The sequence below is a fragment of the Mesocricetus auratus genome, unplaced genomic scaffold (assembly GCF_017639785.1).
Source record: "Mesocricetus auratus isolate SY011 unplaced genomic scaffold, BCM_Maur_2.0 Super-Scaffold_100014, whole genome shotgun sequence".
Taxonomy (NCBI): Eukaryota; Metazoa; Chordata; class Mammalia; order Rodentia; family Cricetidae; genus Mesocricetus; species Mesocricetus auratus.
Window position 1 is genome coordinate 16,047,214 of NW_024429197.1, and position 16,326 is coordinate 16,063,539.

At 41.0% G+C, this 16,326-nt stretch overlaps 1 protein-coding gene across 3 annotated transcripts; it reads right to left on the bottom strand.

Annotated features, from left to right (window-relative positions):
- Nucleotides 1-1,149: 1,149 nt before the first annotated feature.
- On the bottom strand, nt 1,150-15,804 carry Sfpq (splicing factor proline and glutamine rich). 3 transcript variants are annotated; one of them, XM_040756609.1, is made up of 13 exons: nt 14,874-15,804; nt 14,070-14,258; nt 13,476-13,777; nt 13,284-13,379; nt 12,054-12,250; nt 11,867-11,951; nt 11,433-11,550; nt 10,712-10,760; nt 10,511-10,632; nt 5,224-8,222; nt 2,193-2,237; nt 1,586-1,671; nt 1,150-1,234 (listed from the first exon to the last, which is right to left on the bottom strand). In XM_040756609.1, exons 1-10 carry the CDS (start codon nt 15,687-15,689, stop codon nt 8,085-8,087), a joined length of 2,112 nt encoding a protein of 703 aa, XP_040612543.1. In that variant the 5' UTR covers nt 15,690-15,804; the 3' UTR covers nt 1,150-1,234; nt 1,586-1,671; nt 2,193-2,237; nt 5,224-8,084. The 3 variants fall into 3 exon arrangements, with proteins under 3 accessions (XP_040612543.1, XP_040612544.1, XP_021088411.2); XM_040756610.1 differs by lacking the exon at nt 5,224-8,222; XM_021232752.2 differs by having other exon boundaries at nt 2,193-8,222.
- Between the last annotated feature and the right edge of the window lie 522 nt (nt 15,805-16,326).

The following is a 16,326-nucleotide window of genomic DNA, read 5'->3' on the forward strand; positions in this document are numbered from 1 at the left end:
TTTTTTTTTTTGACTTTACAAGACAGGGTTTCTTTGTATTGTTTTGTATAACCTCAGTGTCCCAAATATGGTCATTAATTGCAAGTTTGTTCTGAGTGGCCACACATTTGTACTCTTTAGCACTAAGTAGCATAGAAGATCTTTTCACCACCCTGCCCACACTGCCATTTTAACAGATGTTTGTCTGCGTAAAACAGCACAGGTAAGAGGGCCAGAGGTCCACAGTATCTAGACTCCCTGGAACTGGAGTTACAGGCTACCTACCACCTCATACGGGTGCAGGGAACTCAACAAAGATACATACTGCATCATCTACGCACCAAACACTGACCCTTTAGACTTCTAAGTGTAAACTTCCCCTAAAAAATAGCTCAACAGCTTTGCTAGTAGGTTGAAGGGTACTTTTTAAAATAACCTACTATAGGATTTGAACATGTCCCTTCCCACCTTGTGGGTTTATAAACACATTCATGTACATACTTTGAAACAAGCACTCACTAACTGGCAAAGCTGATTCAGCATGTGTTTTGAGTACTGCAGCACTGTTTATACACGAGTGTTATTATCAGGTCTGTCCTTTCCCCACACGGATGCCAAAGAATCCACCTTTTTTTTGATCACCTTTCCCCACTTGGCGATCTCACTAACCTAACCCTTTTTCCACGGTGTTGCTCTGCTGACATTCTCGCTTGTCTTATTCTTTCCTTTGTTCACATGTAATAATCCTCTACCAAATTAAAGGCCATAAAACTCCTATTTTTCTTATTTCTGTCTTGTGACAGACCAGAGTTGCCTGGAACTCAGAGATCTGCCTGCCTGGCTAAAACATCTACTAATTTTCAGGGGTTATAAATAACTTTGCAAGGGTTAGAGATGGCTCAGGTTAAGAGCACTGACAGCTCTTCCATAGTACCCACATGGCAGATGACATACATGTAGGCAACACCCCAATGTACATAAAATAAATTTAAAAGAAAGCCATGTGGTGATGAGACACTTATGTTCTTATAACCCCTGCGCCTTGACCATGCATGTACACAACACTAGATTTGAAAAACTCATCTTTGCTACCTACATTTAACTTTGGGTATACAATCAAACAAAACAAAAAAGCAAATCCACAAAACCCTATTTGAACAAAAGACAATCAAGATTTTAAAATATCTTTATTAAAAGGCAAATAAGTTCCTTCCTCTTTCGTCTTGATTCATTTTCTGATACAGCTCACTTGATCCTGCCAATTAAAAAATATGATTAATCCAAAAGAGCCAGGTATCAAAATTTCAAACATTAATTTTACAAAGTTCTAATGACCAATTTTCCTAACCCCACTAATCAAGGAATGTGGTAATGAGTGGCAGTTTTATAGTAGCAAAGAGCTACAAGGCAGTTTAAAATGCTGGGTCAGGGGTGTAGCTCAATTGGCTGAGGTGTCTATCCACCTAACAGCTTTCATGAAATGCTTGACAAGTCTCTGTACCACACACACCAAGTCTGGTGACACCCTACAGTGTAATCACAGTTCTCTGGAGATAGAGGAGGACCAGAAGTCCAAAGAAATCTAATTATCATTTATTTCACTTACCTAGTCTTTTTCAGGCTAAACACGTGCCTTTCCTTCTTGGCTGGCCTGTGTTGTATGATGTCTTGAAGACAAACATCTTATTTCACCTATAAAGCAAAATTGAAGTAATAAATAGCCCATAAAACTTAGCCTATGTATTTTGTATTGGTTATGTATTTTGTATTGGTATTAGTAAAAAGTAATTTCGGGGACACCGCTCTGAACAATTCTTTAAAAAATTTTTAAAAATCATTCTGCTTTTGGCTTTTTCAAGACAGGGTTTCTCGGTGGGCAGTGGTGGTGCACACCTTTAATTCCAGCACTGAAATTTGTTCTGTAGACCAGGCTGGCCTATAACTCAGGAGATTTGCCTGCCTCTTCCAAGTGCTGGAATTAATGGTGTGCCCACCACTACCCATCGTAAAATTATTTTAATGTTTGTGTTTTGGGTGCTACCATGGAGGTACTAAGAATAAAACACAGGTATCATCAAGGCAATTCCTAACCCTCCACTAACGCTTAAAAAACTAAAATTGTATCTTGGTACATTTTTCAGAATTAAAGAACTTTCAGCATCAAGCCAAAGAAAAATCAGATCCTAAAACCCCCATTAGAAATGGACACTTACTTCAAGTAAAGGACTCCAAAATCAGCCAACATCAATCATTCTCACCTAAAGAATAATAAGAAAAAGTTAATATGAAAGACAAGGGTATAAGATAAAGGCTTGAAAAATGCTAGTTAACTTCCAAATTTAAAGAGCAAAATTCCAGAGATTAAAGACTGGAATAAGTTGTAGCATTAAAAAAAAAAAAAAGGAAGAAACTTTATGGGGAGAAATCTAAAATTATTCTTTACGTAAGTAAGTAGATGACAGAATTAGAATGAAAACTATCTTCTTCAAAATGCAAAAGCCTCTTTTCTATTTTCACCAGTCTGAGCACAATGAAGTTTGACTGCAACCCAAAATATACTATCCCTTATGTGAAGGTATGTGACAACGCTGACCTTACTAAGCTAGCTCTACAACATACCCTGCTTCCCGGTCAAATAGTTGTGTCTTTCATTCTTAGGTAGAATAAATACCCCCAAGAGTGCTTCGACCCTTTCCCACAGCACACAACACTGCAGTTCTTTACCCTGCAATCCTATTATGCATTTGCCTCAAACTTGTCCAAGTCCTCACTGTGTTTTAAAGTTAGGGCAGGGAAGCTATGCCTTATTGGAACAGCAAGGAAAGTTTTTCTGAGGGAGAAGTCAATGGCCTTCAACTATATACCTGGCACAGTACACAAGAAACAGAAAACTCAGCCTTAAATTCAAGTTCCAGGTTTTTCTTCCTCCCTGAATCATTACTGTCGCAGATATAAGGAATAGTTCTCTGTTGCACATGGACCATCCATAAGGGATACTATATCGTTTTGCATTCTATCCCCATTCTCCAATTATCCCTATTCTATGTCCAGGCCCTTTTCACCTTTTTTTTCTCCAGCACTGGTGTTCAAAAACATTACTTTTATGGTTGTTTGCCAATAGCTATTGAGATTTCCACATTTGCATCTAAAAAATTGCCAATCATTATCTAGCAGCAATGACAGATGATAAGGAGCAGTTAAATCCTCTAGATTCTCTCCCTAGTAGGGAGCCATTTGAGAACTGCACTAGCTAGACAGCACTACACATTATCAGCTAAAGCCAAAACCAAAGAAAAGACCCAGAACAAACACCCCAGTTCTAAAACCTATCCAAAATCATTAACACAAAGGCAGCAGTAAATGCAGGACTGTGGATCATGTCACTGCAGCTGACAATGATTAACAATAGGAGACATGCACCCCCATTAAGGTTAAAGTCCAAAACTAACCACACGCATCTCTTAGAGTATGCACTGCTGGTAGGCTGCAAGCAGCCTTTATCAAGAGCTCCCATTGCATCTGTTTCATCTTTCTGAAAGCACCATCATCTGCTCCAAGGGCCTAACAGTACAATAATACATTCTGGCATCACACCTCTGAACTTAGGATTTCATTTAAAAACTAATTATTTTGGTTGCAACAAGATTATGAAATACAATGCGAGCACCTCAGTATATAGTATTACTGGAACCCACTTAATTCCCAGCTTTTTTTTGAGTGTTTTAAAATTACCCCAATATACTGTAAGATTCACAATTTACACCTACATACAAATTAAACTAGCAGAAATCTACTTAAGTCAGTGGTTTCTCATTCTGAAGTACAAAAGCCTCATCTTAAAGCAGACCAATGGGGAAAAAATGACCCCACCCCAAGTTCCCTAAGTACATATATCAAGTATATTCTCTGCCAAGTTCTTACTGTTCAGAATAAGCCTGAGCTCTTGTTAATACTCAAAATTGCTAAGTGAGCCACGGTAGCAAGCAAGTACTACCGATTTAACATACTATGACATTGCAATGCCTCCAACAGGGTTCTAGGCAGGTTAGTGATACTCATGTCACACTGTATGCTTTGTAGCATAAGGAGCTAAGTCACCATTGCTTTCATCTATCAGTAATCACAGTTGTTTTCTTGGAGTAAATACAAATCTGCCCCACCATCTGACTTGCCTTTCCAAAAGCAAGCCATTTTTCTTGATACAGTGACAGAAAATTCTCACAGTCCTGAGGTTTTCAGCGGCACGTATGCAGAATGCACCAAATTTTCCAGTTATAGAGCAGAAAGCATTATGAGTGAAGCTGTTTGTTCTCATGCATGCTACCTAAACGGTAAGGTTAATCTGAACTGAGGTCTGGAACAGTTGATAGGAAGAAAGCTCAAGTCCTAAGCAACAAAGGAAAACGCTTTGAAGGCTCATGTATCCCTGTGATTATTTTGGACTGTAATCAATCACATCCCTAAAACTAGGGAACAAAGTTCAAAGAGCTACTCTGAACAAATGCACTCATTCTACAGAATACGACGAAGTCTTATGGTGGGGATGGTTCCCAATGCTTTCAACTGTAGGAAGTCAGTGTTTCACACTACTTTCCCCCAAGTTTAGAGTATAAACATACTTAGACAAGCCACATAATTTGAACTATTCGTAAGATTCCCATTTAAGCCCAAGTTAGTAACAAAAGTGTTACCATGAAGCCCATACCTGGAAAAATTGGATCACATTACAAAAGAAACAAAAACAAATCCCAGAAAGAAAAAAAAAAATCACCCCCCCATCCTGTGTCATTTAGTTTTTAATTCACTCATCTTGCAAAACAAGTCTCAAGATTGCATAATGAAATTAGACATTGCTGACTGACCAAAGGCAGGTCAAGTTTGCTACTAAAGAGACTAAGTATCACATACTACAGTCTTCATCAAGGTGCTGAGACCCCAGGTCAAGCATGGTTTGGTTCCCTCCCAATCACCAGATGTGTTCCATTTTATCTTCAGTTACAATGTGTAACTAAAGAAAATCACAAAACTTCAAGACACACCAAAAGTTTGCATTTTCTGAGATTTCCAACACTGAATTCTTCCTAACAAATTACAGATCTAATCCCAGACCCAGATTTTGAATTAACCTAGCTTGTCATACAAGTATTAGGTGCTGCACTGTAATTTCACTGTCAGAAGTGTGATGTCAGAATGCCCACTGAATAAAAGCACATAGCAAGTTAGATTATATTGCTTGTTACCTACCTGTATGCAGTCGGCAATGAGAATCTTGGAGCAAGCAGGAATACTACATCCGGGTCCTAATGTCCATTGCCATTTGCGGTACTACGTTCCTCACAGTTACGCACTGCAGAAATGCTGGCTAAACGCAGTTATGTAGCAGGCCACTACTTTAATAGTGCACAATTGCAGTCCAAGAACACCACAAAACATTCCGCCACAACTTTGTGGCTTGCCCAAGCCAAGTACCTAAATTTTTATCTGCCATGATATGCCACTTGTAAAAACTGCACAGGTGTAACATTACAATTTTCCTACAATTTCCCCAGATTATCTGTTTGTATTAGTGGTACAACACACATAAAGAGTGGTGGGTTTTAAAGTACCTAGGAATTTAACGTTCTAGGGACAAAAGAATATGGTCTCACCACATAATGTGTGTCAATGGGTTCAGCTTATAGCATGCCTGTTAAATATGTATTACTGTCTTAGAGAATGAAACCTTTAAGAGGTGAAAATTTTTTAGGTGTACCCTGCAAACAATTTTGAGGAAGTGAAGGAAGAAATAGGGGCAGGTGATTTCTTCTATGGGAAAATGTCTAAAATACATTGTTATCTTCCCCTCCCACCCTAAATTTCCTTTTGGTTCAACTGCTCAATATGATTTAAAATTCACTAAAACAATCACATGTAAGACTTATTGAAAGTCTCAGTAGCTTACAACCGCTGGTACACTGATCAAAGTCAATGTTGGTTGACACTATGCAACCTTATCTGCTAAACATAGTTTAGCAACTCTACAGCCCACAATGAAGGTTATCAAAAGGCACAATCTCAGGAAACTATCCTTTAAGCATCCTTCAGCTCTCTTCAAAAGTATACTACTACCAAAAGCTTATTTTAGGAGTCTGTGCCAGCATCACTTATAAAGAAAGGCATGTAATCTGAAAAATAAACTGAAACATTAATTTTATAGGCAGATTTTCCCATTTCCCCTCCAGCCCCCACCCACATACATTCAAATTCACCCTCCATGGGTGTCCCCTGAACACCCCTCAATTTTCTCATTATTGTGGTCCCTACTATACAATTCAACCAATGAGCGCCTTTCAAATCCAGACCTTTGTTTGAGCACAGAAAACCTTCATGCATCACCAATCATTAACTTCACTTGGGCCAAAACTTTCTGGTTGCTAAAATTATGATGGAACTACCTACTCCCGAATGTACTGGTGAAGAAAAATTAATGTATTTTTTAGGGAAATTTTCTCCCTTAATACACCATATACCTATCAGTTATAAAATCATTTGGTGACATGCTTCTTGTAATCTACTTGTGTTTTACTTTTAAAAAATTTACGGCATTTTCCTGTTCATGAAGCACTCAATTGTTTCCACAATAGGTCTCCTTTTGTACTCAAGCACAATACTAGACCTCAGCCAAGTGATTTAGATTTCTTTTGCCAATTAGCACCAAGGATAGAGGTGAAAAGGATGAAGACATTCCATAGTGAAAGTTCTATAATGTAGACTTGAATAGAAATGTAACTAAGAACAGAGCCAAGCCATTCTTACTTATAAGTCTTTCCTCTTAACATATTTACACTGGGAAGAAAAAAAAAATCAAGCTCCCATTATACTCGTAGACAACAGTAAACAATCTACTTTATTATTGTCAAGTCAGAAAGTCTCTTGTTCTAATGAAAGGAAATTCAATTAAGTTGACAATCAACTAACATCATCAAAACACCCCCAAGCTTCAGTGGGAGGAAAGAGTATTCATACTATATAGCCTGAGCAACTCTCTCCAGGTTTAGTGCTATGTTAAAAAGAATGGTATAAAAACAGGTCAACTCCATAGTGAGAATGGTTATTGGCAGTCCTACATAGTAACAGTCACCACTAGCTCTTAAAGAGAACCAATAGATTTTTCAGACTACAGATTTTGCTCAATAGCACACAAGGTGTATGTTAAAGAGTACATAAGGCTAAATCTACCTTATTTATAGTTAACTCTTAACTCTTCTCAAAATCACTTAAAGTAATACATGAAAAGGCTTCATGTTTAACAATCTTTAATTCAAATGCAAAAGTTCAGTACAAGCCAATGGTAGGGCTTGGGACTTATTCGTTTAAAACAAAATAGGGGAAATGCAACAAGATGATCTTTCCATTTTCAAAAGCTTTCAAGGAAAGGATCATAGATAGGGCCATAAAGGATCCATTTAACCAAACCCCCTTTCTCTCACTACCAGTAGTTTATACCCATTCCATAATCTTAATACATGTTCCTGAATTAAGATTTACAGTTTGACTTTTCTAACATAACCATTTAAAAATGCTTAGCACCAGCTTGCTTCCTATAATGCCAAACAACTAACTACATCAATATGCATTTCTTTTTAAAACAAGGGGAGGGTCATTTGTAGAAAGCAATGCTTAGCCTCCAGATACATTTCCCGAAATGGCATATGCCATTCAAAGGCCTAGACACGCTCATGCTTTCCAAGTGGAATACCTAGCCTAATGTGCGTAGAAGCATGAATGGCAAAGTTGAAGATCAGTATTGTAACTATTTTTCTATTTATTCGAAGCACAGTAAAAAAAATGGTACACTTTGGAAATTCAGTGGCACAAGGTACACTGCCATTAACTTGAGAAACATTATACAGTTAAAAAAAAAAGTAAATAAAAAGAAAATTTTTTCTCCTGTTTTGAACACTGCGTTACATAATTTTACCTGCCCAAACAGACCATTTACAAATATCAGGTCAATAAACTGCTAACATCCATAAAAAGGTAGCTTTCTTACTAAAATGCAAGAATTTAAAAGTGGTATCTAAACAAGAAAAGACAAAAACAAACTGGAATGAAAGCCTAGATATCTAAAATCGGGGTTTTTTGTTTGGCCCTTCATACTCTTCTCTTCCTCTACCATATCCTGCTGGAGTTCCAGGCCCCATTCCTCTAGGACCCTGTCCACCCACAGGACCCGCACCTCCCTGCCCAAAGCGCTCAGTACGCTATTGGAACAGTAAATTAACAGTTCATTAAATGTAGTTGATGTCCATGTGTGTTAAGTAAATATTTTAGAAGGTTCCGTAGTCAACGTTCGTCGATACAATCACCAATGAGTCGATCCACAGGTACCGGGAACATAGAAAGGAAAAAAGGGTAATTTGAAAATTAGTTTACGGTAATACATGCCTTGTGGTATGTTCCCACTTGAGCCATTCTCATACACCTGTTTCAAAGAATAGATCTTCCCTGTAGTGCTAAAAAATTTAAGAATTAGTGCAGATGTGAAAACCCATTCCAAAATGAGTTCTAAGAAATTCACATCAGATTAATCCACTGAAACACTTGTCCAGGTATGAACAGAAAATTATCTCCAAGCCTAACAAGCCCAATCAGACAAAAAGGCAACTCACTCAATGAATTGACAAAGACCTACTCACCAGTTAGTGGCATGTGCTGCATAAGAAACCTTGTGCTTTTCAAGATCTTAACACACATCTGCAAAATTGCAGAAATCTTAAAAAGTTGGGATGAAACTTAATAAAATGCTACCAGACTACAAAAAACAAAAAGCACAAAAAACTAATAGACTTTTACTTAACCGGCACAGTAACTTGATCAAAAACTCATGTTGCCACAGTCTCACAGGCATTCCACACTTCAGAGCCATCACTATAAACCAGAGACATTTACATGCACAGTATGTTTCTGCGTTGTTACAAAACACAATACACAGCCCACCTACTTCAAAAGTCCAACTTTCTCTTAGTTTTGGAAAGTGCACTATCACTTTGTCATGATTCCATGTTTTAGGTTATCTCCCAAAACAGCCTACTACCAAACTTGGGTGACTGCAATAAAGGGTGACTGATCACTACTCCATGTAGTTTTAGGCACTGTCACTTTAAAACACAAGTAAAATAAAACCCACGTATCCTAACAGCAAAACCCTACAGACATTCCACTTAAAATTCTACTCAATATAACCCAGTTACTGGTCATTACTCAAAATAAAAATAAAGATGACACCAGGCTTTAACTGTCCCTATAATTTCAACTTAAACACTACAGAAGTACTCAAACAGACTATTCTCAATCTTTTACTCTTGAAAAATCTTCCAAGCAGCATGGCTTCTAGAGTTAGAGAAAATTTGAGGCTTCAGAGTTACATTACAGTACTAAGGACTTAGGAGTTATTAAATATATAAACCTGTGTCTAGACACAGAACCTAAAGGACACGTCAAACTAGTTAACAAATTTGATATTCCTTGTTCCTTCTAGAAAGTACATGAAATCAAAATGTTAATTTTAAGTGCAATTTAATGGAGCTTAACATCACTATATCCAACCATTTATAATGCTAACTTAAAATTTCAAGAAACCTTAGACAGGTTTTAAATAAGATCTCACACTAAAACTACAAATTCCTATATAGAAAATAAATCTTATGAGCTACAAAATGCAGCTCCTTTGTGACAAAAGCCTATAGGTGACTTATTTAGATTCAATTTATTCACAAAAATCTATTCCCACCAAAATGCAGTTCCTACGGATCTGTAAAGCCCTACTGCAGTCACTCATACCAAAATTCACTTTAGCACCTGACAGGCTCTCATACAGATAAAAGCATGATTGTATCAAGGGGTCCAGAACAAATGCACACATCTGTATGCTTAAATTACTGCTGACTTTTGCTACCCTGTAGCAAAGAAGAAACATCAGTTTATTTCAGATGTACCTACAGAGAGAGACCCAACAGATGGGAAACGACGAGTCAAAACACTACAGTTCTTTTTCATGGGCTAGAAATAGAAACCATAGCAATTGTAAGTCAAAGTCCCTACCTGTCACTCTAACATGCTTATGGCTACAAGCCATGAGTCTGATTCCTACTTATGGCAAATGCCAGCTCGAAGAATGGCACCGTGCCATTTCACTCACTTGGACGAAGAAAAACCATATACAGTTACCTACCATCTAAAATTTGGATTTGCCATGCACTGGAGGCTCAAAAGTGCACAGACAATAAAATGGTAAATACCTATCTACTTATTGCCAAAGATACTCCACATACAGCAGCATTGACTCCTTTGTTGGCAACCAGATCTGTTTAGGTTACCACACATAGTTCTACATTGCCAAAGTAGTCCTCAGTATTACATGTATTTACATGATGGGGGAACTAAAGTCCAGTCAGCTACTTTAAAAAGAGAGAAAGAGAAAGGAAAAAAAAAACACTCAAGTCATGAAATTAAGGATTTCCTTTGTACTATGTCCCACAGGATACATTACCATGTCACTTCCCATCATGGAACCACTCATGGTTGCTGGTGGAACTCCAGGATTAGCTTCATAACCTATGCCACCACCACCACCTAGAGGTGGAAATTTCTGGCCTCCTGAACCATAGGGATCTAAGAAACAAAGATAGTGGTTACAACCAACAGATAACTGTGGCTTTGTGTTGATCCCCTTAGTTTAATTCTCACTTACCTCCCATGTTCATTGTTCCTCCACCACCCATTCTCATGTCTCTTTCTCTCTGGGGGAGGAGGGAAAATAAAAAGGTAAACTTACTTACACATGAAACATATAAGTATTCAACTATAAAGAAAATTTCAACAAAGTTTATCCAGGCTTGGTGGGACACATTCTAATTCCAACACTTGGGAGGCACAGGGAGGTAGACCACTGTTTGACACACCAACCTAGAGAATCCAGGAAAGTCAAGGCTACATAGCAGCAAAACCTTGCCTCAAAAAGAAAGAAAGAAAGAAAGAAAGAAAGAAAGAAAGAAAGAAAGAAAGAAAGAAAGAAAGAAAAGCCAACAAGTCTCAAAACAATTCAAAGTTCAGAAAGAATGTTTTTCTTTTTGAGGTATTCAAGTGTCCTGAAATACCGGCTAGAGAAAACAAAACAAAAACCTCCATGAAGATTGGTGGTGGTGGTGGTGCAGGCTTTTAATCCCAGCACCAGGAGGCCAAAGCAGGTGGGTGAACCTCTGCAAGTCAGAAGTTGGAGCTGTTACACAAAGAAAAAACCACAACAACAAAAAACCAACCAAACCAAAAACTCAATGAAATTTGATCCAGTAAGATCTGGCTATGTTAAGTACCACACACAAAACAAAGACCTTTGCATTGAATACTTTTTATGCTAGCTAACTAATCAGGCTCCACTAAGAAATCCAAGGAAACTGTAACAGGAAACTTACTGGATCCATGTAGCCCATTCTGCTGTAACTTTCTTCTCGCTGGCGTCTCATCTGTTCTTCCATCTCTCTTTGGCGAATCATCATCTCTTCCTCTCTTCTACGTCGTTCCTCCTCTTGCCTACAAATGTTTTTCAGGCGAATAAATCTAAGTGTCATCTTTATCTTTAGAATTTATACTTGAAAGGGTTCTCAAATTGAAAGGGCCAGCTAGTGTCATACAGCAACGCCTTGTTTCAAATTACTTGAAAACGTTACCAGTGGTATATTTGTCTTAGAATTTTAAAAAGTGTAGGTTACCAAACTATAGCATCCATAGCCTAGAATACAACTCTATAGACAGCAGCAGGCTGGCAAACAGGCTTTCCTAATGCAAACTTGCACTTGGTACATCTTGTCTACAAGGGGAGAAGTAAAGGCTAAACTTAACACTATACCTCAACTGCATTTCTTTACGTTTCTGCATTTCTTGACTGTGAAGTTCTTCCATGCGCCTCAGTTCCTCCTGGCGTCTCATCAGATCTAAACAATGGAATTTAATATTTTTAGATTCATATTAATGAGGCTTCAGACACGTCAAAAACGTCAACTGAACCATCAGTAAAATTATGAGGTTTTTTTCACCTTGGCGCAAAAGATTTGCTTGATGCTCATGGTAGGCATCTTCCATTTCACTTTCCAATTTATCTTTCGCATCCTTCATGTTTTTTTCAACTTGTTCCCTTTGCTGTTTTTCCATTTCATCCAAGGACTTCCATCTTTGAGAATATTCATACTCAAATGTGCCATGCTGAGCAAAACGAGGAGGTGTTTCTCTCTCCCTGACAACACAAAATTTATATAAAGCCAATTTGAGAATGACTTCCTTAAACTGACAAGGAAGGATGGCTCCTTGTCATGCCTTTAATCCCAGCACTTGGGAGATAGCAGCACCAGGCAAATCTGAGTTCTAAAGAAACCCCAACTTGTAGGCTACGGCCCAGTGGTAAATAAAACACTTGTATAAGCACGTAGTATACTGTACAATGCCCTGGATTTGATCCCCAACACCATGGATGGAAAAGAAACACAAGACATGGTTCCTACACTACTGTGTTGTTTTTAAGATTTACAACTTGCAATCTCACTGTGGAGCCCTGGCAGGCCTGGAGCTTGCCTCCTAGATGAATGTATATGTAACCATCAATTATTTACCTAAATTGTATCAAATCAAGGAATAAGTTATGATATAAAATAAAGCAAGAGGCCAGGAAGGTATGATGTATGAGTTCTAAGCCAGTCTTGGTCTCCCTGTAGACCTGTCTAAATTTAAAAAATAAAATAAAAAAGAAAACGATACCCTATCAAAAAGGTAGGTAAGAAATACCACCTTCCCCATTTCCTGTAGCCTAATTATCCAGTCTTATTTTTCCCACCAGTACCAGGCAGATCTCTTGCAATTTAAGCACTATCTGGATCACATGTGAATGTACTTAACCCAAAAACTTCAAGTTCTGCCTGAAGCCAGAGACAGGTGGATACCTGGTTTGAGGCTAGCCTGGTCTTTTAAAAAGTCATTTCAAGACAGGGGCTACAGAGAAACTTTGTTTCCAAAAACCCACAACATTCTGCCTGAGTAAGAAATGTGTATTAAGTATACTTAACCAATACTATATAACATGTTCATAAAACTTGGCTGGTTGGTTCACAACTATAATCCCCACACTTGGGAGACAGAAGTCAGGATATTGTCAGCCTGGCCTACACAATGGAATCCCAAATCCAGAGATACACCAGTCTAAAAATTTCATAACTTCTAAGCAGAATTATAAAATACTAACTTATCTTTTAGAGCACCAAAAAACTTAATCTTACTTTTGATACATTGGATTCTTCTGGGCCAGTTTTTCAGGAAGACCATCTTCGTCATCTAACTGTTCAAGAGGTTCCACAATGACTGGGCGAGGAGTCCTAGTAACAGAAAGGATTCCTCACCTTAACTTCCTTCTATCTTTATAGCTATCCCCCTAAATTTTAAGAATTTTTCAGAAACAAAAGACAACTTACGTTGTCAATAGGAAAACACCTTCACTGCATCTTTCGAATGCTTTTCTTGCTGCTGGCTTTGAAGCAAATTCAACAATGCCTTTCCCTGTAGATCTTCCACGATCATCCACAATTACGACAGCTCTTTCAATAGGACCAAACTGGCTAAAGGCCTCTTCCAACAGTTCATTAGAAACATAGGGCGAAAGATTCCGAACAGAAAGGGCTGCAGCATGTGTGGCAAAGCGAACTCGAAGCTGTCTGCCTCTCATGGGAGTATCATCAAGCTCAGCTTTGGCGATTTCAGCCAAGGCTCTAGACTCCTGTAATTATGAGAGACATTTTAAACAACGCCAGACATAACTATTCCTACACTTCAGCACAAGCATCGTCTTCACGAAGTCTTTCCCAACTTCCGAAGGGACAAAGCTCTGTCTTTGTAGCTCTGCCCTGATAAACGCTATACTAACCTGTATTGATAATGGGGGGGGAAAAGCCACCAAATTTTCCCACATACAATCAAGCCTTCAATATTTTACAGAAGAAAAGAAAAAAAAACCCAAGCACACTTCTATTATGTATGGGTATAATAAAAGAAAAACCAAATACACTCACAAGTTTAATGAACCCGAACCCTTTGCCTTTGTTGATAAAAACTTCTCCGGGTTCTCCGTATTTAGCAAACAGTCTTTTGAATTCATCCTCTGTGATATCAGCAGGTAGGTTCCCCACAAACAATCGACAGCGCTGTGTATAAGTTTTTTCTCCAGGCCTCCGCAAGAGAGACAAGTTGGCTTTAAATCCCTAATGAAGAAACTGGAATTCAGACACCAAAGCAGAAAACAAAAACAAAACAAAACCAATTCTGGTTGTCCCAAATGGGCCATTATCACGCGTTAGTAATATTTTTTTTTTCCATACGGACACTACCAAGTTGTACCATACTTGGGGATCCAACAGGATCACTAAATCTAACATCAGAAAGCCGTGACCATACAAAATGCTTTAAACACACACCCGCCTTCACCAGCAAATGCCAATCAACAATGTGCTGACGTCAACAAATAAACCTGAAAGGATAAAATGAAGACGGGAACTGCACTAAACTGCCCTATCCTCTGCAACAAAACTGAAATGCACCAGCACGGTCCTAAGGGACTGCCAGCCTCCAGCAGCTCACCGCTAAGCGAACAGCAGGTCTCCCTGTGAGGACTCCTGCTGGAAGCCAATCCCTAGCGAACTACTCGCCCCGCCAGGCAGCAGCCCCGCCTTCGCGAGCATGCGCGGGCGTGCTTCCGGCAGGCAACAAAATGGAGGCCTGCGCTGCCGCGGGCGGGGGGAAAGAAAAAAAAAAACGCCGAGGGTAGGAAGGCGCCGCCATCTTAGGGGAACCGACAGCTCGCTCGTGCAGCCACTCACCTCCGAGTCGGATATCTTTTCTTCCGTGCGGGCGGCTGGCCCGCCGGGAGGGGGTCCCTGGTGGTGCTGCTGGTGGTAGGGCGGGTGGTGCTGGCGGCCCCCGCGGGGCTCCCCGCCACCACGGTGAGGTGGCTTCGGGTGGCCTCCGGGAGCGCCCATGCCCGGGCCGCCTCCTGGCTTAGGCCCACCGGGCATCTTGCCGCCCTTAGGACCGCCTGGTCCTGGCCCAGGGCCTTGCTTAGGCCCGGGCCCGGCGCCGCCGGCGGGTGGAGGCGGAGGGCCACCGGTCTGTGGCGGGGTTGTCGAGACTCCGCTGCTCGGCGTCGAGGGCGGAGGCGGTCCCGGGGTGGTGGAGGTGACGGCGGGTGGCGGCGTCGGAGTGGGACCCGGGCCCGGCGGGGCGCCGGTGGTCGGGGGGTTGGCGGGAGGCGCTGAGCCGGCCGGAGGCGGTGCAGTGCTCACTCCCGGCGCAGAGCCGGGGCCTTGGGGGACGACGGGCTTGGACGAGTCCTGCGGCGGAGGCGGGGGCTGCTGATGGGGCGGCTGGTGCGGCGGCGGCTGCTGATGCGGTGGGGGCTGCTGAGGCGGGGGCTGCTGCGGCGGAGGCTGTTGCGGCGGCTGCTGGTGCGGAGGCGGAGGCGGGATCGGTGGCTTCGGGCCGCCAGGGCCCGGGCCCATGGGGCCGCGGTTCTGGTTGAGGCCCATGCCCGGCGGCGGCGAGCGGAAGTCATGGAGGCCGCCGCGGCCACCGCCTCCTCCACGCCGGTGAAAGCCGCCACCGCCACCGCCGCGACTCCGGAACCGATCCCGAGACATAGCTCCAGTCAAGGGGCGGTTGAGGCAGAAGCGGAGAAGTTGCTCGGGGAACGTGGATGCCACCTTGCTTCGTACAAAATGGCGGACGACACAAGCTGCGCGCCGCCTTTGTCCTCTTCTTAAATAGGCCAGTTCGGCCTGGCCCGCCTTCCCTAGATTGACAGTTGAGACAGCCAATAGCAAATACAGAACTTGATGATGACACCTAAGTCTTCCCTATTGGCTTCCTAGAGAGAGGCGGGAGGGAGGGAGGGGCGGATGTTTCCATTTGACCTATGAAGGGAGAAAGTTTTCTATACGCTTCTGTGATTTGTTGGAAGAAATTTGAATGGGCATGTCTTGCAACTTTCCCGTGAAATCAAATATCTAAGGTCCTATCAGCTGCTGATAGGTTGGAAGAGCTCTTTTCTTTCTTCTGTTCTTCTTTGAGCAGTCGCTATACTTGTCCAGAAAAACATGTTCACTAGTTCAAAGTTATAAGTTGGACACCTACTATCTAATCTGTGCCAGGCCAATGAAGCAAAGTCTCACAGAACTTAAGTCAAAGATTTTATTTCATTGAAACCCCAGAGGAGGCTAGCAGGCTGGCAAACACATGTGAACCCATCACTTGGAAGGTGGAAGCACAATGATCAGG